The sequence below is a fragment of the Emys orbicularis genome, chromosome 2 (assembly GCF_028017835.1).
Source record: "Emys orbicularis isolate rEmyOrb1 chromosome 2, rEmyOrb1.hap1, whole genome shotgun sequence".
Taxonomy (NCBI): domain Eukaryota; kingdom Metazoa; phylum Chordata; order Testudines; family Emydidae; genus Emys; species Emys orbicularis.
In genome coordinates, this window is record NC_088684.1 from 143,388,469 (window position 1) to 143,409,524 (window position 21,056).

General features: G+C 49.0%; 2 protein-coding genes across 2 annotated transcripts in view; both read left to right on the forward strand.

Moving 5' to 3' along the window:
• Nucleotides 1–399: 399 nt before the first annotated feature.
• C2H2orf78 (chromosome 2 C2orf78 homolog) lies at nt 400–4,168 on the forward strand. Its single transcript, XM_065398358.1, has 2 exons — nt 400–760; nt 2,529–4,168. Exons 1-2 carry the CDS (start codon nt 400–402, stop codon nt 4,166–4,168), a joined length of 2,001 nt encoding a protein of 666 aa, XP_065254430.1.
• A 16,522-nt stretch (nt 4,169–20,690) lies between these two features.
• Nucleotides 20,691–21,056, forward strand: part of PROM2 (prominin 2) — a 35,584-nt gene continuing 35,218 nt past the window's right edge. Inside the window, exon 1 of the mRNA XM_065399682.1 lies at nt 20,691–20,955. Within this exon, the coding sequence (XP_065255754.1) occupies nt 20,691–20,955 (265 nt within the window). The remainder of the gene's footprint in view (nt 20,956–21,056) is intronic.

Genomic DNA, 21,056 nt, shown 5'->3' on the forward strand with positions numbered 1-21,056 from the left:
CCTGATCATCTGAGCTTCCCCAAAGTGACTGACAGTCTTTCAATGGGAGGAGGACTTCAGAACTTCTCCAGGCCACCTGTACCAGCTACAGGCTCAGCTTGGCTCGTACCTTCTGGCTCAAACCAGCCCATTCAAGCTAACCTAGGAAACACCAATGCTTTTACATATCAGCCTTCAGAAACAGGCCTATGGCCAGAGGTACGTGGCACTGGGGCACAGATACAAATCTCCAGTTCAGCTGCTCCGTACTCCACCGTCTATGAATGGGGAGTGAAGGGTCATTCCTATGGGGCTGCAGCGATCTCTGCACACTTCCCTGTAACACTCGTAGCCCAGGAAGTGCCCAGCCCTGCTCCCTCTGCACCACCTCCGTTTAACAACGCCAGCAGAGTCAGCCCCATGGGCCACCTGTATGGGCGTATTCAGCCTTCCGCAAATGCCCGCCTCATGCAGATTCAGCCCCCGACTACATCAGTGCAGGCTCATCAAAGCCAAGGCCGTGGCCAGCAAGTTCCTTTGCAGGACTGGAGAGGAGCCTACCTTTACAACCGTGACATGAGGGGTCAGGAGTCAGGAGAGATGGGCTCCATCGTGCAAAGAGGCAGGGTCATTAAAGTGCCAGCCAACGCCCAGAGTGAAATGGTTCTGGTCCTGAAAGCCATCCAGCCAATGGGCACCCGCCCTTCCTCTTCGGCCAGTTTGTACTATCCAGTTTCAGCCCAGCCCAAGGATTCCCAGGCCATCGATCCAGGGTTCAAAGGTGAGCAGTGAGCTGAGGAAAGGAACATTCAGTTGCCCATTCTGTCTATGTCCCTGTCTTTGGTATATGCACAATGCACATTACTTATCAAAGTATCTAAGCACAGCAGGTGAGTGGGGTTAAAACCTTCATCTAAGGTGTAGGGAGAATGGACCATTTGCTGGTGGGACTCATGATGAAGTAATTAAGGGAGGGTCTAATCTAAAGTATACTGAAGTCAAGGGGAGTCTTTCCGTGGGCTCAAAAAGGCTTTGGATTAGGCCATTAATGAATCCATGGGGAGAGTATTAATAGTCAAGCTAAGAGGTTCTTCAGGAGTACTTATAATGGGGGTCCCTGTCTGCTAATATAACATACTTCCTCATTCTGGGATGATGCCTCCAGCCCCTGTTGCTGGGTGGTGAATCTTTCATACTTCAATTGCTCCATTGTCTTGAGACCAGAACTTACTGAATTTACTGGGAGATTTTCCATTGACTTCCTTGGGCTTTGGATCAGGTCCTGAGCGATTAGAGGTGAAGACGAAGGATCCATTCACATGGGGCTGGGAACTGTGTTCCCTGAATAATTTTTAAGCCTGGTTTTAAAATGATTAAGGATAATTCAGGCTGGAAAGATAGCTTGGCTGGACAATGGATATGGGGCTAGACTCTTCCGAAGCTGAGGATGTCTCAGTCAATTGGACTTGAACATGGTTTCTACATATAGTTTGGCTTCGCTCACACTATGTTTGAAATGAATCAGCCTCAAATGCCCTGAGCTGACAGTGCATAAAGGGAGTTTATAATGGCAGGAAGAGAAACCCTTCTACTTCCTGACCAAGTAGATAGTTGCTGGCAACAGTGGAGACAGAACTCAGATCCTCCTGCTCCTAAAGAGCTCCACTGCTAGAGCAAATTTCTACTAGCCGTTAGCGGTATGGGGGCCTATGACACACATTTCAGCCGTTCTGAGTATATCCACCAGAGGGCACTAGCCAGCTCATTGTAATACTGTCATAAATCGAGCCAAGTGAAATTTTTTGGTTGAAAATTTTTGGCCAAAAATGCAAATTTAGGGCAACCAAAATAACTAATGAATTCATGTCCAATTTGCCAAATTGTTTCAGCTGGGAAAAAAAATTCAGAGTGAATGAAATGTTTCATTTTGAAGTTTTGGAAACATTTCAGTTTTTCTCTTCCAAATGACATTTCATCTCAAAATCGCCTTCATTTTTGGATGAAAAAAATGGGTTAAAAATAAAATCAGAAATGAAAAGAATGTTTTTTCCATTGTTTTTGATTTGGCCAATGAACTGAAAAAAAAAATCACGAATTCGGACAGCTTTCATCATCAAGCACTAAACTGTGGTATCGGAGGTGTAGCAACATTCCAGTTTGCTAATACGTATTCAGTGTTGGGCAACAGATAGCTGGATCCTGTTATTATGGATATGCTAATTCTGCCACAGCGTTCACTACGGTAGAGTCACTCCTCACTGAGCTCGACCCCCCCGGTCTCCCCCAGACTATTGATATTATAACAAAGAACGACTCTGAAACCAAATACACTGACACAACAATGAACCTATAGGTTGATCCAGTGCTTGAGTCTAACTGAAGCCCCATAGTGAGACTTCAGTGGCCCACAAACCTTATGCTGCCCCTCTGCACAGGGGGGAATTTCACCCTTAGTACAGTGTGTTGGACGCTGTGGTCGCCCTGCCGCGCCCAGACACAACAGCTTCTGCTTCATGTGTCGCTGACTTTTCCTGATTCTTTCCTTTCAGGGGCGGATCCCTTGCCTGGAACACTGCATGAGCCCAGGACCTTCTTTCTACAACCAGGCTCAGCTCCGCAAGGAGGCGGAGTGAAAGCGATCAGCCCAGAGATGCTTCCTGAGGCCTTGGATGGGTCTCAAATGCCTCAGGGATCACAAGGGCCACCACTGTTCCCCTTAGAAATCCCTGATATTAACCAGCTAATGGCTTGCATTGAGTCTGTTCAGGCAACTAGCTCCCTGTCACACAGCGACAGGCTCGTTGGTCCCAGGCAGGTCACAGGAGGCGATTCCCTCCAACAGATGCCTCTAGGGAAACACATTTCTCAGGAGAGTGTTGGGGGAAAGAATATCATCAAACCTCCACTCGCCACTGAATCCCAGGATGGAGCCTCGCGTCCCGCACCTGGGAAGGGCAAATCGCCCAGGAAAGCTTCAAAGCAGGCAGAACCCTCGGCACTTCCTGCCACTGCGCCCCCAGTGGGGTCTGACAAGCCTTCTGCTGAGCGTGGACCCGGACTCGCTGATCCCCAGAAATTAGGAGCAAATCGTTCCGAGATGCCAACAGCTACTGATCCAGCCCAGCCCTCTGAAGAGGACCAAACAATGGGCGCTAAGAGGCTCGGAGATGAGAAGGAGACAGCATCAGAGGATCATCTCCCTGAAGATCTGTGGGAAGGGAATCTGGAGAACCGTCACCCTGCTGAGAACACCTCTGACACCAGAAGTGTAACCGCCTTAGGGGACAGGCAAGAGATTCCATGCGCTGACTCGAAACAGAGGACAACTGACCTCAATAGGCAGCCTCCATGGAAACCGGTAGACCAGGCAGATGTTTCTAAGCCTGAAGAGCGGCAGCACAAAAGACTAAGCAGCTCAGAGAATGATAAGGGGAAAAGTACAAATCAAGGCAGGGGAAAATTAAAACCGGAGGATAAACAACCTGGAAGTCAAGAGGGTGGGAAAATCTTCCAGCCAGAACGAGAGCCTTTTAAAATGCCCCGGAGCCACCTGGGGCTACACATGCTGGAGTCTATCCAGGTTTTCCACCCGTTGGGAAAGAAACTGATTCCACTGGGCCCTGCTCGTGGCGCTCCAGCTCTGCAGTCCAACAAGGCTGAAGGAAGCTCTTCCAGTGCCTGGCCAAAGCCACTGCTGGGTCTCAAGAGAGCCCCGGGGCCTCCTGAGGACCCAAAGTCAACCTGTGGTGGGAGGAGGGATGGACAGTGGGAAGTCACTGGCAAACTCTGTCGTGCCCCAGGAAACACAAGGCCAGTTGCTTTAGCATCGCCTAGACGTGTCGCTCTGAAGCAGGGCAGCAGCCGAGCGCGTCCCATCAAGCCCTCCTTTGGGAAGGACCTGCCTCCGCCTCACGAGCGCACTCCGCTCCCTTCTCTCAGCTCCACGCCTGCCTGGCGTCCTGGAGGGGGAACCCAGCCCCCTCCTGCCATTCTGAAGAGCCGGCCCCTCCAGGAGCTGGAAGTGTCTCTGCCCATCCCCCCGGAGCAGAGAGGGGAGCGGGATGCGATGAAGAGGAGAGCGCAGAAGGAGAGGGAGCTTGCTGCCCAGTACACGGCCCTGGGGAAGAGACAATTTTTTGTGGAAAGAGAGAGAGACCTGACAATAGCAGAGGAGTTTGGCTACATCTGACCTTTGTATATAGCGCTGCGATTTCCCCTCCTGCTAGTCATACCGACCAGACCCCTCTTCAGTTGTTGCCCACTCTCATCTTGGCCTTGAATTCTCTACAGGGAGAGCGGAAGATATGGCCATAGCCATGGAGTTCGGGTGTCTGTAGCGTCCCGATCTATTCCGTGAGCTGGAAGCCATTTCTCTGCGGTGTATATTTCTATTTATTCATAGTCCTGTATTAAAATTCTAGGTCATTCTTGTTTCTCTGTCTACAGTTCAGTCAGACGGAGAGTTCACATTTTCAGACACATTTTAAACACAGATCTGCTCCACATAATTCATGGGCACCTTATGGGTGAAATCCAACCCCGTGCAAAGAGTCAGCTGAAGGCCCAGGCTCCACTGTAGTTCTACGGAAGCTCTCCAGATAGAAGTAAAGTGGTGCCTGGGCCACTGTTTAAACATTCAAGCACCTGATTCTCTTCTCATTTCTACTAGTTTTACACCAATGTAACTATTGACTTGAGTGAGGATACTTCTGATTTACACCAACGTAGGGGCGAGAAGAATCAGACCATAAAGGGTTAAGAGAGTGACCCCCACCCCCACTGAAATCAATACACCTCTACCTTGATATAACGCTGTCCTCGGGAGCCAAAAAATCTTACCACGTTATAGGTGAAACCGCGTTATATCGAACTTGCTTTGATCCACCGGAGTGCGCAGCCCTGCCCCCCCCAGAGCGCTGCTTTACCGTGTTATATCCGAATTCGTGTTATATCAGGTCGCATTATATCGGGGTAGAGGTGTACCAAGACCCCGATTGACTCAGATGGTGCAGGAATTCACCCTGACGCAGAGATGCAAAGCTCATTTGTGAGTCAGTTTCCAGACACCACCCTGCCTTGCACCAAATTAAAATCTGACCAAGGGCCTGATTCTGATCTCCCTGGCGTTGCCTTTATTTTGCAGTTACTCGTGATTTGCACCAGTGTAAATGAGAGAGAAATAAGCCCACTGGAAGAACTCAATGCGGCTGCACTGATATAAAAGCCGAGCGAGATCAGAATCCCGTCCAGTGGGATTTCTGCTGAGTAAAGAACGCGGGATTGATCCCATAATGCTGCTGTACATTCTTTTTTTCTGCTTCTCCAACTACAAAGTTGCATGATCATTTGGCTTCTAACAGTTGTTATACAGCCACTCGATTTAACTGCCGGCCATTTAAAATGTCGCTGTCATGGTTATAGGGCCAGCTGCGCCATTGTCCCCTTTCTTGGTCTCTCTGCGGGTCCATCCACCTCCACTGCAGTTGGGCAGTGCGAATGGCAGCTCGTGTAGATGTACATGCATCAGCTGTACCCTAAAAACAGACAGGAGGATGCAGCGGTCAGGGCTGTGCAAGCGATTGCCCGCCCAGGGGGATCAGGCGGTCTGCAGCCTGCTCTGCTGTGTCCTCACTGCTATTTTTAGCGAGCTCGCGAGATTAAACCAAGTGCAGGTACATCTACATGAACTGCAATAGCACCCCAGCTGCAGTGTAGATGTACCCAGAGCGTGCCCTCTTCAGGTGTCGCTCCCTGGGCCTTCACCCCTCTACAGGTGGAATCCCACGATTTCCCCTCTCTCAGGTCCTAGGCTACAGGACCCTGTTTATCAACCAGGCTTACCCTGCAGGATTTGGATAACTGCAGTTCTTCCCTTCACGAGCTTCTGGCCAGCAGTGAATACAGTGGCCAGGCAGCCTTCTTAAAATAAAGGATTGTTTAATCTTAACAGCAGGAAGTAAGCATAGCATAAGAGAAAAGGATTTTTAAAACAACACCAAGTTTACATGTATGTCTATCTAGAGTTCCAGACAGGCCTAACTTAAACCCAGGATCTCAGTCTGTTCCCCTTAGCTCTCTCTGCCCCTGTCCTCGAGGGCTGGTCTTTAGCTCCAGCCCGAGTTCTTTGCTTCCTCAGCTCACACCCTTGGACCTGCTGCCCCAAGCCGGTCTGGTGAGCTCCCAAGCATCCAAAGTGAATGGCTCTTGCATTGTCTCTTGAGTGTTTGCTGAGAAGCGTCTGTCTCGTTTCACCTTCCACCCTTCCTGGGTGCATTGCCTGACCATCCTGCTATTGAATTCCCTCCATATATGAATATACTAGACATCCCGGGCAAGATACAGTAAATCTCCCCTTACGACAGTCAGATAAATATAGAGAACATTAGTATTCATAAATTATTACAGGTAGCTCCACATTTGTTATAGTAGTGACTCATTGGACACTGACAGAATAAAAGACTTTCCTATCATTAATTATTTTTAATATCAATAGGGGGTTGCATACTTTGTTGCTTATGTAGACTGAGCTGTATACCCAGCCAGACCCCTCACACCCACTATGGCCAGTACCCTCCCCCAGGGATGAGGTTGGGAGGGTAGGCCAGAGTGAGGGCATGGGTCTTGTCTGGGGGCTGGCCAGAGAGGGCGTGAGATGCTTCCAGCAGCCTCATTTCCATTAAAATCAGGCCCATACCATGCCCATTTGGTGCTGCGGGCAGAGGAAGCTCTTGCCACCCAAACTCAAATCCCTAACCCTAACCTAGACCTAAGCCTGAGATCATTGCCTGACCCCTGTATCCAGAGCCAATATAATCATAATGCTTAGATTAGTGGAAATCAGGCCTTCCTGCTTCTCTGATTTTCACCAAATTCAACAGGGTTTGGCCCATTGAGACCAAGCACAGTCCTTAACATTTTGGAATTGATCATATGCAGTTTTCAAGTTTTTGGGTCGCAGACAGACGGACAAACTAAAATGCCACTGAGTTGAGTGTAAGACCTCGCTTTGCTTGGCCGATTAATTATGATGATCATTTCCTAACTGTATTACTGTAGCTCCTAGAGGCCCCAACCAAGATTGGTCATTCAGTGGAGTTACTCCAAAATCGGAGTTATTTGGCTTGATTCACCACCGCTTTACTCCAGTTTAACACCATTTTGACTCCATCGGGCCAAATCCTCAGCAGGTGTAAATCAGCACCGCTCCCCTGAAGTCAACAGCGCTAACAGGATTTATACTAGCTGAGGATCTGACCTGCAGAGCAAATGATTTTTAAAGAGGATAATTTGTACGGTGTCCCCATGGACGTGACAGTACTGCTAAAAAGCTCCTGTCTTCGCTTGTAGCTGTTAAAATGAAACCCTTAAGGGAGGGGTGGACAGATTTGAAAGCATCTTCTGGAGGCAACATCTGGTGGAATTATTCTGTAGATTATCAGTGAAATTTCTCAAGTGGACAAGCTTGGCCATATACTGAACTTTGCCCTGCTATGACCATAGAGATGAGGCGTGATTGTGGACAGAGTGTCTCAACCCCACTTCCTGTTTGACTCAGTTTCCCTGGGAGATGGAGGTTCCCAATGAGTGGCCGGTGAAATCCCAAGTCTCCCCCAGGAGGGAGAGGGAGCTTGAGCTGGCTGGGCTGGAAATGCTTCCCAATTGCCCCGATATTCCAGGGCATCCCCAGGGGAACCTCCTGCCCAGCTCCCACCAGCCCCTGGGATCCAAATCCCACAGTGAGGCTGCTCTGGACACGCCCCCTGCACCAGGCTCTGGCCCCAGGTCCTGCTCAGAACCCCGTGCCTGTGTGTGACACCCCCACCGGGGAGGGACCTGGGGGCTCCAAAGCCCAAAGCATGAGTTTGCAGCCTGAGCATGTCTAAGAGTGCAGAGAACTGTACTTTCATGACGTGTTAGTTGAGAGAGGACAGTACACGTGGAGGGAGGAATACAGCCTGAATGTTGCACTCTCTTGACTCTGGCTCTGGAGGCTGGCACACAGGGCATGGTGTCAGAAGTGAGTCTGCTCTGCGGGGACGTGAAATCAGTGTCACGGAGTGTGGGGAAGTCAGGGCCCTGCACCCCCCACTTAGGGTGATCAGATGACAACGATTAAATATCGGGATGCGGGGGGAGAGCGGGGGGAGGGCGGAGCAAAAAAAAAAAAAGCCGGAGGCCCTCCCCCCCGCCACCAGACGGCAGTGGCACAGCCCCGTCTCCACCCAACTCTCGGCTCCAACCCCCGATAATACACCCCCAGCTGCCTCATCCCCTCGCTCCTGGGCCCACGCTGGGCTCTGAGCTGTGCAGCCGAGCCGCGCTCCGGGCCCCTCCTGCAGCTCCCTGCCCAGCCGCTCCCAGGCTCTGTCGCCCCGGCCCCGCAGCAGAGGCTGCTCCGCTCCGCCCCACCTGGGACACTCGCCCCCACAGCCCCAGGCAGCCCCTCTCTGGCCGCGGGGAGCTCGAGGACCCACCCGGGCAGGGGGCGAACCAGGCAGCCGGGCCGGCCCCTCCCAGCAGGAGCGTGTCCTTCCCACGCGTGTCTCCACCCCCCGCCCGCGCCGTGCTGCCCCCGGACCCACCGCACTGCCCCGGGGGCTGCAGGGCTGGAGCAGCCTCTGCGCTGCGCTCCCGGCCCCGGCCATGGCCCGTGTGCAAACCTGGGAGGGAGGAGGAATGCCGCGTGGTTGGGGCCAGGGCGGGGATTTGGGGAGGGATCCAATGGGGCAGTGAGGGGGCAGGGCTGGGGGCAGGGCTAGGGCGGGGATTTGGGGAGGGATCCAATGGGGGGAGGAGGGGGCGGAGTCGGGCGGGGGGGCCAGAGCCCCTCCGGGCTCAGCCTGTGAGCCGGAGCGAGGGCAAAATTGCTTGTTTGTCCAGTATCCCGACTGAACATTGGTCGGGACGCGGGACAAACAAGCAAATATCGGGACAGTCCCGATAAAATCGGCTGGAATATTCTGTTGTGGGTGGGTCAGCTTTTGTGGCCTGCATCATGCGGGAGGTCAGACTAGATGACCATATTGGTCCCTTCTGACCTTAAAGTCTATGAGTCTATGAGTCTATGAGACGTCTGGTCACCCTACCCCCACTTCCTGCGATTCACCGTGACTCTCAGCCAGCCAGTAAAACAGAAGGTTTATTAGATGACAGGAACACAGTCCAAAATAGAGCTTGTAGGTACAGACAACAGGACCCCCTCAGTCAGGTCCATCTTGGGGGTGGGCAGGGAGCTTAGACCCCAGCCCTGGGGCTCCCTCCATTTCCCCAGCCAGCTCCAAACTGAAACTCTGCAGCCCCTCCTCTGCCTTTGTCTCTTTCCTGAGCCAGGAGGCCACCTGATCTTTTTGTTCTCCAACACCTTCAGTTGGCACCTTTGCAGAGGAGGGGCCTAGGCCATCAGTTGCCAGGAGACAGGGTGTCGGCCATTCTGTGTTCAGACAGCATCACACTGGCCCTCTTGGGCTCTGCAACAATCACACACCCTGATCCCCCCACCTAGATACTTAAGAAATGCATAGGGGAAACTGAGGCACCCACACAGTATTCAGAGAAGACATTAAGAACATTCCCACTTCGTCACAATCAGATACCAAGAATATCGTGAAACCAAAGAGAAAAGCATCATCCTAGCGCTATACCAGATTCCTGTTCCCGAGCAGATGGACATGAAACGGGATGTGTTTAGCAATTGGGCATTCCTTAGATCACAGTGGGAAAGCTGTGAAATTGCAACAGGGCTCGCTAAAAAAGAAAACAACATAAGAGCAGCCAGGCTATTAGCTGTAATGGACAAAGGGAGCGACCTGCACCAACAGCATCTGGGCATGGCAGCAGCAGAGCTGGAGGACCCATGTAAAATCCTAGATGTGCGCCCAACGCGTTTTCAGCCCACAAAACATGTCCGATATGAACGGGATCTTTTCAAGAAGCGTCATCCAGAATCTGGAAAAACAATTCATCAATATGCAAAATGGTCGACGCAAGTGATTGTTAAAAGATGAACCTAACTCATGACAGATTAGGAGTCGGGATGAAAGACGCAGGAGCAAAACAGCAAAAACCGAAGGCTTAAACACTCCCACGAGCAAAGAAAGGGCGGCGGCGCACAAACAAACAGGAAATTGAATGCCAAATAGGCGGTGGGTTATCAGGGAACGTGCCAGGCTACACCGGCTTCCTCGGCATTATGCGAGAGAAGAAAGTGAAACCGTCACCGAGCAAAGCTAAACTGAAATTGTATAGTGGGCACATTCGGAATACCACTCGGACCATGTCAGTTACAAGCAGAATACCAAGGAAGAGTACTGAAACTGAAATTTCAGGTAGTACAGGTGAAACAGAAGCTACTGTTTTCTACTAAAACAAATCATAGAATCATAGAATATCAGGGTTGGAAGGGACCTCAGGAGGTATCTAGTCCAACCCCCTGCTCAAAGCAGGACCTAATCCCCAACTAAATCATCCCAGCCAGGGCTTTGTCAAGCCTGACCTTAAAAACCTCTAAAACCTTAAAAACCTCAAATGCATGCATGACACTAAATCCGAGACAAACAATTCATACAATAGACACACAAGCAATGCAAAAATCATATCCAGAGCAGACAAAATACACTGTGGCATTCCTGCAGTAATGCTGTTAAAAGATTACCAAGAGATTTTTGAAGGATCGGGCTGTCTTCTAGGCATGTTATACCTAGAAATAGAGAAAACAATTCAGCCAGTACATCAGCTGGCTCCCAGAGTACCCACTGCATTAAGAGAACAAATAATGGGAGCAATAAAGCAAATGGAAAGAGAGCGGAATTGCTGTTAAAGTGATAGAGGCCACAAGTTGGATAAGCCGCACGACAGCCATTGAGAAGACAAGCAAGCTGTGCATTTGCGTAGACCCAATCACCTTAAACATAGCAGTATAAAGAGCTCAGTATCCGATGCCTACAACTGAAGAAATATTACCTGACTTGGCAAAAGCAAAAGTATTCTCAGTACTTGATGCCCAAGATGGCTATTGGCAAGTGTTATTGGATAAGGAAAGCAGTTACCTCACCACATTCTGAGCACCAGCCGGTAGATACAGATGGCTGAGAATGCCATTTGGGATCAAACCTGCAGTGGAAGAATATCAACAAGACGTGCTAACAGGACTTGCAGGGATCAGTGTCATCGCTGAAGACATTCTGGTGTACAGACATGGAGACAGCATGGTGGAAACTGTGGCAGATTATGACCATAACCTCCTCTGCCTGCCAGAAAGGGGCCAGGAAAGTAAATCTAGAATTAATTACAAAGAAGATGAAATTGTGATGCACTGCAGTACCATACACAGGAAACTTGATGACCTCTCATTGTCTGTGACCCCACCCTGAAAAGGCAAAAGATGGTCACATCTAAATATATTAAATCTCTTGATCAGTCAATCAAACTATTAGGATTAAACTACCTGACAATTTCTTCCAAGCCTCTCAGATGTGTGAGAACGCCTGATGTGAGGGACAAAGATGCAGTATGGACACGGATACCTCGACATGATGCAGCCATCATAAGAATCAAGGAGCTGGTGACCAACTATGGGTCCTTTGGTGACTGAGGAGTCTGATCCTTGAGCTGCAAACTCATTGACAGACATTGCAGGTGATGTTGGAAGGCAGGGTTGGGTCATGATTGCTGCATGACAGTCGTCTGTCCTTTCTTTTCTGGCGTTTTTCTGTGACCAGGGCAAGGAGATTTTCCTCAAAAGTGAGCGTTCTTTCTCTGACAAGTCTTCGCCAGTTAGTCCTGTCCTGGGCTGCTGTCTCCCAGTGCGTGGTATCAACGCCACATCTCTTGATGTTTATCTTGAGGGTGTCTTTAAAGCATTTCTTTGGCCTTCCCGTTCCTTTCTCCTTCGGTGAGCTGGGCATACAGCAGTTGTTTTGGTAGGCGTGCATCAGGCATGCGCCCACAGTGCCTGCTCCACCTCAGCTGGTGCTGGGTAATCAGGGCCTCAACACTGTCATCCAGGAGGACACTGACGTTAGAGCGTCGATCCTCCTGCTTTATGTTGAGGCTCTTCCGGAGAAAGTGATGGTTTTTCAGGTGTTTTCTTTAGGTCACCCAAGTCTCGCAGCCGTAGAGGAGAGTTGGGATTACTACCTCACCAATTCCCCCTTATACTGTTCCCCGTTCCCTCCACCCACTTCCTTTGCATCCACCTCTCCACCCGCTACCTCCCTTGCATCCCACTGCGATCGAAATTTTCGAGGTTCCCCCTCCCCATGAGTCCTCTTCCATCGATCCTCCAGCTCCAAACTCAATTCTCATTGTTCTCTTCCCCCCCATATTCCCATGCCCCCTGCCAACCACTGACCTTCCATCCTTCCCCTTCATTCCTTTTTAAATTTAAGTCAAGCAAGTATATGAATGAATTGCCCTTGCGATGTCTCTCGCCAGCTCTTTTGATGTCCTGTTGTGGCGCTAAACTAGAGATTTAAGATTCCTTAGGAATTTGATCCATTTTATTTCTCAAAATGAAAACGGGACGTTATGGAGACAGTTCCACGACACTGTAATAAAGTTGAAAAGACTGAGTTTAACACAGAATGTTAACATTTCTCAGGAAAGAAAGAGCCAGTCACTGCAAACCAAGCTCTCATTCCTCGAATCTAATCACACGGTGGTGAAATTATCACCAAATGTCATCTCTGGGGTAAACTTAATGCTAATATTACATCCTCAGTTAATTACACAATAGTGGCATTACACTAATTCTCTACTCTCTGAGTAGGCATTTTTGGTGCCAACAGAGACTTATGTATCCAAGGAAGAAAGTGAATAGGGAAGTGTTATTTACCCCTTCAGATAACATAGGAATTAGGGATCACCTGATATAATGAATAGGCAGCAGGTTTAAAACAAGCAAAAGGAAGTACTTCTTCACACAACACACAGTTAGCCTGTGGAATTTGTTGCCAGAGGATGTTGTGAAGTGTAAATGTATAATTGGGTTCAAAAATAATTAGATAAATTCATGGAGGATAGGTCCATCAATGGCTATTAGCCAAGACGGGCAGGGATGTATCCCATGCTTTTGATGTCCCTAAATCTCTGTAAACTCAGGGGTGGTACAATCTGTAAACTCGGGGGTGGTACCATTGGACTGGAGGATAGCTAATGTGGTTCCTATTTTCAAGAAAGGGGAAAAAAGTGACCGGGTAACTACAGGCCTGTTAGTTTAACATCTGTAGTATGCAAGGTCTTGGAAAAATTTTTGAAGGAGAAAGTAGTTAAGGACCTTGAGGTGAATGGCAATTGGGACAAATTACAACATGGGTTTACGAAAGGGAGATCGTGCCAAACCAACCTGATCTCCTTCTTTGAGAAAGTAACAGACTTTCTAGATAAAGGAAATGCGGTGGATGTAATATACCTCGATTTTAGTAAAGCGTTTGATACGGTACCGCATGAGGAATTATTGGTTAAATTGGAAAAGATGGGGATCGATATGAAAATCCAGAGGTGGATAAAGAACTGGTTAAAGGGTAGACTGCAGCGGGTAGTACTGAAAGGTGAACTGTCAGGTTGGAGGGAGGTCACCAGTGGGGTTCCTCAAGGTTCGGTTTTGGGTCCGATTTTATTTAATCTATTTATTACTGACCTCGGAACCAAATGTAGGAGTGGGCTGATAAAGTTTGCGGATGACACAAAGTTGGGAGGTATTGCCAATTCGGAGAAGGATCGGGATATCCTGCAGGGAGACTTGGATGACCTTGTAAATTGGAGTAATAGTAATAGGATGAAATTTAATAGTGAGAAGTGTAAGGTGATGCATTTAGGGATGACTAACAAGAATTTTAGTTATAAGCTGGGGACACATCGGTTGGAAGTAACGGAGGAGGAGAAGGACCTCGGAGTCCTGGTTGACCGCAGGATGACTATGAGTCGGCAATGTGACGTGGCTGTGAAAAAAGCTAATGCGATCTTGGGATGCATTAGGTGAGGTATTTCTAGTAGGGACAAGGAGGTGCTGCTTCCGTTATACAAGGCGCTGGTGAGACCTCATTTGGAGTACTGTGTGCAGTTCTGGTCTCCTATGTTTAAAAAGGATGAACTCAAACTGGAACGGGTACAGAGAAGGGCCACTAGGATGATCCGAGGAATGGAAAACCTTTCCTATGAAAGGAGACTCGAGGAGCTCGGTTTGTTTAGCCTAACCAAAAGAAGGCTGAGGGGAGATATGATTGCTCTCTTTAAATATATCAGAGGGATAAATACCAGGGAGGGAGAGGAATTATTTCAGCTCAGTACCAATGTGGACACGAGAACAAATGGATATAAACTGGCCGTGGGGAAGTTTAGGCTTGAAATCAGACGAAGGTTTCTAACCGTCAGAGGGGTGAAATTTTGGAACAGCCTTCCGAGAGAAACGGTGGGGGCAAAAGACCTCTCTGGCTTCAAGATTAGGCTAGATAAGTTTATGGAGGGAATGGTTTGATGGGATAACATGATTTTAGTCAATTAGGCAATAACGTGTCATCGCTGGTAAAATGAGGGTCCGGCTGGAGAATCTTGCCTGTATGCTCGGGGTTCTACTGATCGCCATATTTGGGGTCGGGAAGGAATTTTCCTCCAGGGTAGATTGGCAGAGGCCCTGGAGGTTTTTCGCCTTCCTCCGCAGCATGGGGCAGGGGTCGCAAGCTGGAGGATTCTCTGCGACTTGAAGTCTTTAAATCACGATCTGGAGACTTCAACAGCTGAGTTAAGGGAAAGTGGGTGGGTCAGCTTTTGTGGCCTGCATCATGCGGGAGGTCAGACTAGATGACCATAATGGTCCCTTCTGACCTTAAAGTCTGTAAGTCTATCTCCGATTGCCCAAAAGTGGGACTAGACAACATAGGATGGATCACTTGAAATTGCCCTGTTCATTCCCTCTGAAGCATCTGGCACAGGCCACTGTCAAAGTCAGGATACAGGACTAGATAGACCATTGGTCTGACCTAGTATGGCCATTCTTAGGTTCTTATGTTCTCATCCTCAATATAGATCCTTCACTTGCCAGTCCAGTTATATGCCACACAACTTTAACACTACTTAGATTAAGTACCATCAAAATATGTTCCAATCAGCAATGTGTGAGACTGTATACCCCATAATAATGCTCCCATTACAATGTGGAGAATTAGACAATTGTGTAATTGCTGAATGACAGAAAGGGTGTCAATTTAATTCAAGATGGCCTTGCCAGGTAACGAAATTAGGTCATGGACAGAACCTTCACCTTAAATGTACTAATATCACACTCTGAGAGAACCCACTGAACCCACCCTAGGTTGCTGCTAAATTAAAGTTATTTTAATTTCTCTTACCCTTCGAGTATCAGCATATTGGTAACCTGCAATCCTATTCTTAATATACTATAAAAACTTTAATTTCTATGGCAAAGTCCCAACACTGGTAAATCTGTTACTCTAAACATCACTTCAAGTTTCTGTATCTCTTTAAGGAACTGTCTCACTTGCTGATGATCACAAATCATGTGTCCAGGCTCCATTTACTTTAGGTATTAAGGTATTACTTCAGGTACTGTAGATAAACACACCTCTCGTTAGAATCATCCTATAGTTAACTAGTGTAGCAAGTTATTCAGTCTCAGCACATTTTGGTCACTTAGTGAGAATATTATTTCTAGATATTTACTGACAAGCATTCTTGCTGGCAAACTACAAATATATTTCACTCTGATAACATTCCCAGACGTTATAAATCAAGTACACACCATATGAGTATTTAGATTAATGCAGATCCATGTCACTGACACAGAACATAGTATGCATAGGAGAGAAGTCTCTTTGTTACTTATCGGTGGCAGCTGGTACAATGGGAGTTTCCAGATCAATTTACCAATTCACGATGATGGTGTCTCTAGAGGTAGATGCGTAGAAGATGCAAGTCAGTTTGGGAGTTGTTCACTTGAGATGATGTGAACAGCTCCAAGCCGGTTCTTTCCCAGTATCGCTGTGGGTTTCCTTCCCGAGGATGTCAAGTAGAAAGAGTTAATAAAGAGTCATCTCAGAGTTTGCTTGTAGCAAGTAATTGATAGTTACCAGCAGGAGGTGCTACCCAGAGGCCAGTCAACAAAGTCCTGCTTTTCTTGGCATTCTGGTGTCCCAGTGTCTTGGACGTGGAAGAACAGGGTTTTGATGGCTGATGGATTCTTCTCTAATAAGAACTTTGGTGGGTTGTCTGATGGCAATTTTTAATTTTTTGCAAATCTGACCCAGCCAGTCATGACACAGTCCCCATCTCTCATGAGGAATTGTGATTGTCCAACCCTAATCTTCTTCCCCTGAGGGGTTACCTTTTTATCATCCAATGAGATGAAAGGAATGTCTCTGGGAAGGGGTAGACTAGGCCCAGAAGCCCCTTGCTGGAGGCCTCAGGGTCCTGCCACACCCCATCCCAAAGAGGAGCAGAAGAGACGTCCACCAAGTGGCCTAGAGTGGCTGCAGGTGAAGCAGCCAATCAGAGGGGCTGCAGAAGCAGCCAATCAGTGGCCAGGAGGGCCATATAAAAAGCAGCAGCAGAGCCAGAGTCAGTCACTTGCTGCCTGGATCTGGAGGAGAGGTCTGGGTTCCTAGCTGACTGAAAGAGCAGCAGAACCACAGACAGCTCAGTGCGGGCAAGGACCTGGGGAGCTAAGAAGGAGATCCTGGCTGGTTGCTGGGACTGAGCCCAGGGAGGGCTGCAAGAAGACAGTGTCTCCAGGGAGGAAGCCCTGGGGGTATGGCCCCATTCCAGGGCCAGGAGAAAGTAAAGACTGTATACCCTAGAAGGGATTTGTTCTGTTCCACCTACAGCCAGCCAGAGGGCTGAGTCACTGAGCACCTTCGAAGAAACCATTGACCCCGGGGAGGGAAGGGGGGCACTTGTGAGAGGTGGATGCCACCCCATTCCACGAACTGTGTGGGTGCCAATCCTGTTACAATCTCCCTTAGAGTTTTGCCTGTAGCCACCAGAGCTCAAGGCTCATCAACTTCATGTGAAACTCATTATGGGCTTTTCCTTAGTTCTTATTTGAAGACCTTAGTAGTGAAGGTGTGGTTGAATACCTGCCAAGGGCACCTTGGAACTGTTTGTGGAAGACCCTTGAAGCCCTCGGTTGGGTGGTATCCATCTCCTTGGTCTCTATCTCTAGGCTGACGGTCCTTTCTAGAAGTCTCCATTTTTGTCTTGCTGATCATTTGCAGCTTTCTCATCTTCTTCTTCGGTCTTCTAAAGCTCGATCCATACAAAAGGCAGAAATGACTTAGCTATTTTCTCTTGGCTTGGCTCAGTAGCAGAGCAGAAGAAAGTTAACGAAATAGCAAGCCACAATAGCTGTGTGCATCTGAACCTACTGTTGGTTGTCCGTTTCAGTCATGCCATTACAATCGCCCGTGCCTCTGTTTCAAAGCTGGGTCTGTGTTTTATTTTTCTAGCAACTAACTCTCACTAGTCAAGTGGTGAGTGACCTGTGATCAGGCACTCAGTTGCAAGACACTTGAGTTTGGTCAGACCTAAGATACTTACCACTGGCTTTACGACCATAATCACATGGCAGAGTTCATCCATTTTAGTATCAACAGTAAACTGGCCAATAAATTCATTTTGGGGAGCACTGAAACTATTCACAGATTCAGGCTGAATTTGGCAAATAGTTCCAGCTGAAAAAACCTGAACATTTTTTTTTGGAAATGTCAAAATGAACCATTTCAACCCTTCAATTTGAATCAACAGTTGAAATGTTTCATTTCAAATCTCTTTGTTTTTTTCATCTCATTGAGGGAAATCGAAAGATTCAGTTTCGGTTCAATACTAATAGATTTTTGGTTCAGCTACTGAACCAAAAAAAAAAATCAATTATTTGCTCAGCTCTCTTTCACCTTTCAGGACTGGGGCTGTATTGCTCCCAGGTTGCTTCCAATTCATTGAATCATAGAATATCAGGGTTGGAAGGGACCTCAGGAGGTCATCTAGTCCAACCCCCTGCTCAAAGCAGGACCAACACCAACTAAATCATCCCAGCCAGGGCTTTGTCAAGCCTGACCTTAAAAACCTCTAAGGAAGGAGATTCCACCACCTCCCTAGGTAACCCATTCCAGTGCTTCACCACCCTCCTAGTGAAACTAACTTAAACCTCCCCCACTGCAACTTGAGACCATTACTCCTTGTTCTGTCATCTGGTACCACTGAGAACAGTCTAGATCCATCCTCTTTGGAACCCCCTTTCAGGTAGTTGAAAGCAGCTATCAAATCTCCCCTCATTCTTCTCTTCTGCAGACTAAACAATCCCAGTTCCCTCAGCCTCTCCTCATAAGTCATGTGCTCCAGCCCCCTAATCATTTTTGTTGCCCTCCGCTGGACTTTTTCCAATTTTTCCACATCCTTTTGTAGTGTGGGACTCTCACCATCTGAGGGCACCAACGAGCTAGAGGAAAAGAAATTCCATTTCCAAAAAAGGTCTTTTGAGGTTGTCTCCAAAAACAAGCTGGAAATCCCAGTGCTGGTTTTTTTGATGCCAAAGAAATAGCAAATCGGTGAGCGATAACACTGCAGCTTATGGCCCTTCAGATTTCTGTTTAATGTTGGTTAAAACTAGAAGCTCACACCATGATGAGCATTAGATAGATGGATGATAAAGTATGTACGTGTGGTGATAGACAGATCCAAAAACAAAAGGTTGGTGAACAATACTTTACATCACTCTAGTGTCTTTCATGCAAGGATCTCTAAGCACCTTCCAAAACAGTAACTCATTCAGCCCCGCAGCCCTGGGAGACAGGCCAGCATTATTATCACCATTGTATGTATGGGGAAACTGAGGTACAGAGCGGTTAGCAGCCTGATTTTTCCAGAGGTGCCAAGGACCTGCAGCTCTCACTGAAATCAGCAGGTGCTGAGAGTGCCCACCACCTATCAGCAGTAGGCAATAAATGATGTACCCAAAAAGAGTCGGTGGCGGAGCTGAGAGAGAACCCAGGAGTCCTGATTCCCTGCCCTGAGCTCTAACCCTTAGACGCATTGAGGGCAAGCCTGTAATCGCCAGCAGTTACTTCTTTCACACTTCACCAGTCCCCACACCGTATGGCAGCAAGTGCAATGGGCTGAGCCTCGGGGTGGGGTGTGTACGGACACCTCACTCTGGCAGAGAAACCTCTGGCATCTGAGCTGGAAATAAGTCACCCCTGCAGGTCCAGCAGGCCCAGACCATGCACAGGGCTGGGGGAAGGCAGCTCTCTCCCTCCTCCTCCACGGGAAGCTGCCTGAGCAAGCACCCTGCCCCAGGCTTGTTGGTGAGTAAGCACCCAGTCGGCAAGTCTGTGCTGGCCCCCAGAGTGGGAACGCCAGAGTCACGCCTGGAGCCCGTTCGTATCTCTCTCCGCTCCACTGCTTTCTCCTCCCTTCTGCCCACCTGCTGGCCATGTACCAGGCTTTCCACTATATGGTAGCAGCTGGGCCCAGGTCAGATTCTGGCTTACTCTGTCCTCCCTCCGCCATATTGTTCCTGAACCCCAGGACAGTGGGTGCTCTGGCTGGTCACCCAGAGGTGGGTCAGTGCCACACAGAGGGTCTCTCAGATCCCCTCCTGAGTCAAGCCTTGGCCCTGAAGTGTCTTTCCCGGATTGCTGGCAAGAGAGTCAGTTTGTCAGCTCCACGGAGCAATGTTCTCTGTGCCCACGCCTGGGCAGCAATTCCTGGAGGGAATCGGCACCTGTATGGGGCTGGGTTGCTTTTGACACAGCTTCATGCCCCGTTGTGACTCTGTTTCCCTTGTGCAGCTTGGTTATTCTCAGGCCTCTCTGCTTTTGTGCCTTCTGCTGTGTGTTTCCCACGCAGAGCTGAGGTTTGGCTTTTCTTTTCTTGTAGAAAAAACAAACATAACAAAATATACATGACCGTCTCAGAATACATGAACTTCTCGGAATATATGAACCATTTGCTGCCCAGCCTTAGCTATACTTTAAATGTTTAATTCTCTATAATATGAATGGTTACAATAGAAATCAATTATTTGTATAAACGAACCAATGTTGCTTATCAAAATCCAACTAATTTAAGAAAAATTATTAAAATAAGATAAAGAATAGAAGCAAAGTTAGGAGGAGGGGAATAGAGACGGGAAAAAAGTGGGTAGAGAAGATGGTAGGGTGACCAGATATCAAGTGTGAAAAATCTGGGTAGGGTAGGGGTGTTGCAGGGTAACAAGCTGGTATATCAGATGTCTGGCCCCCCTCAAAGAGGGAAACATGGAGGGGGCATACTCTAATAGGATCATTCAGATACCTCCAGTATCCCATATCTCTGATTTTTCTGGAACAGCTGCTGGGAGAAGCGCCTCGCCCCACCCTGCCCCATCCCCGGAGCAGAGGGAAGCAAGCCACAGTAGCAGCGCCTGGGCCCTCAGGAGGCATCAAACCAGTCGGGCCAGTTTCTGAGGCACTCCAGCCGCAGACACAATCAGCTGAAGAGGAGGGAGCGCCAGAGCCAGGGATGCCTCTCCGTGCGCCCTGCGTTGGGTGCGGGAGCTGGGAGCACTGAGGGGGTCTGGGCACTTCCAAGGAGACCACCCGGCACAGCGGCTTCCAGGCACAGCCCCTGCAGGAGGGAATTCTCTGCCTCAAGGGCTGGGTCTCCTTGGAGCTCCATTGCAATCCACGCGGTAGAACCCTCCCCCCCAGGCTGTTTTTGGACCAATGCAGGCCCCTCAGCCCAGAGGCGTCCGGGGCTCAGCCTCTGCTCTGCCTCTGCACGTGTCTCTGGCCTTAGCCTGGGTTCTCCTGGATCCAGTTCGCTCCCAGCAATGTCCACCTGGAAACCCCCTCCTCGTCCACCAGTTCATGGAGATAGGCGCTGACCAGCGGGTCCCCGCCCAGCACCGGGTCCCGAGCTCACTGGATCCGCTCTACGGCATCGTCCGGCGCTACCTGGATGTGGTCCAGCAGAACCCCTTCCCCACAGGTGAGCCAGATGGGGGGCAGAGAGCCCTGGGGCAACTCAGGGAACCCCCCAGTGCCAGAGTAAGAGGCATGCACAGTGTCCACTCAGAGGAGCAGACAGAA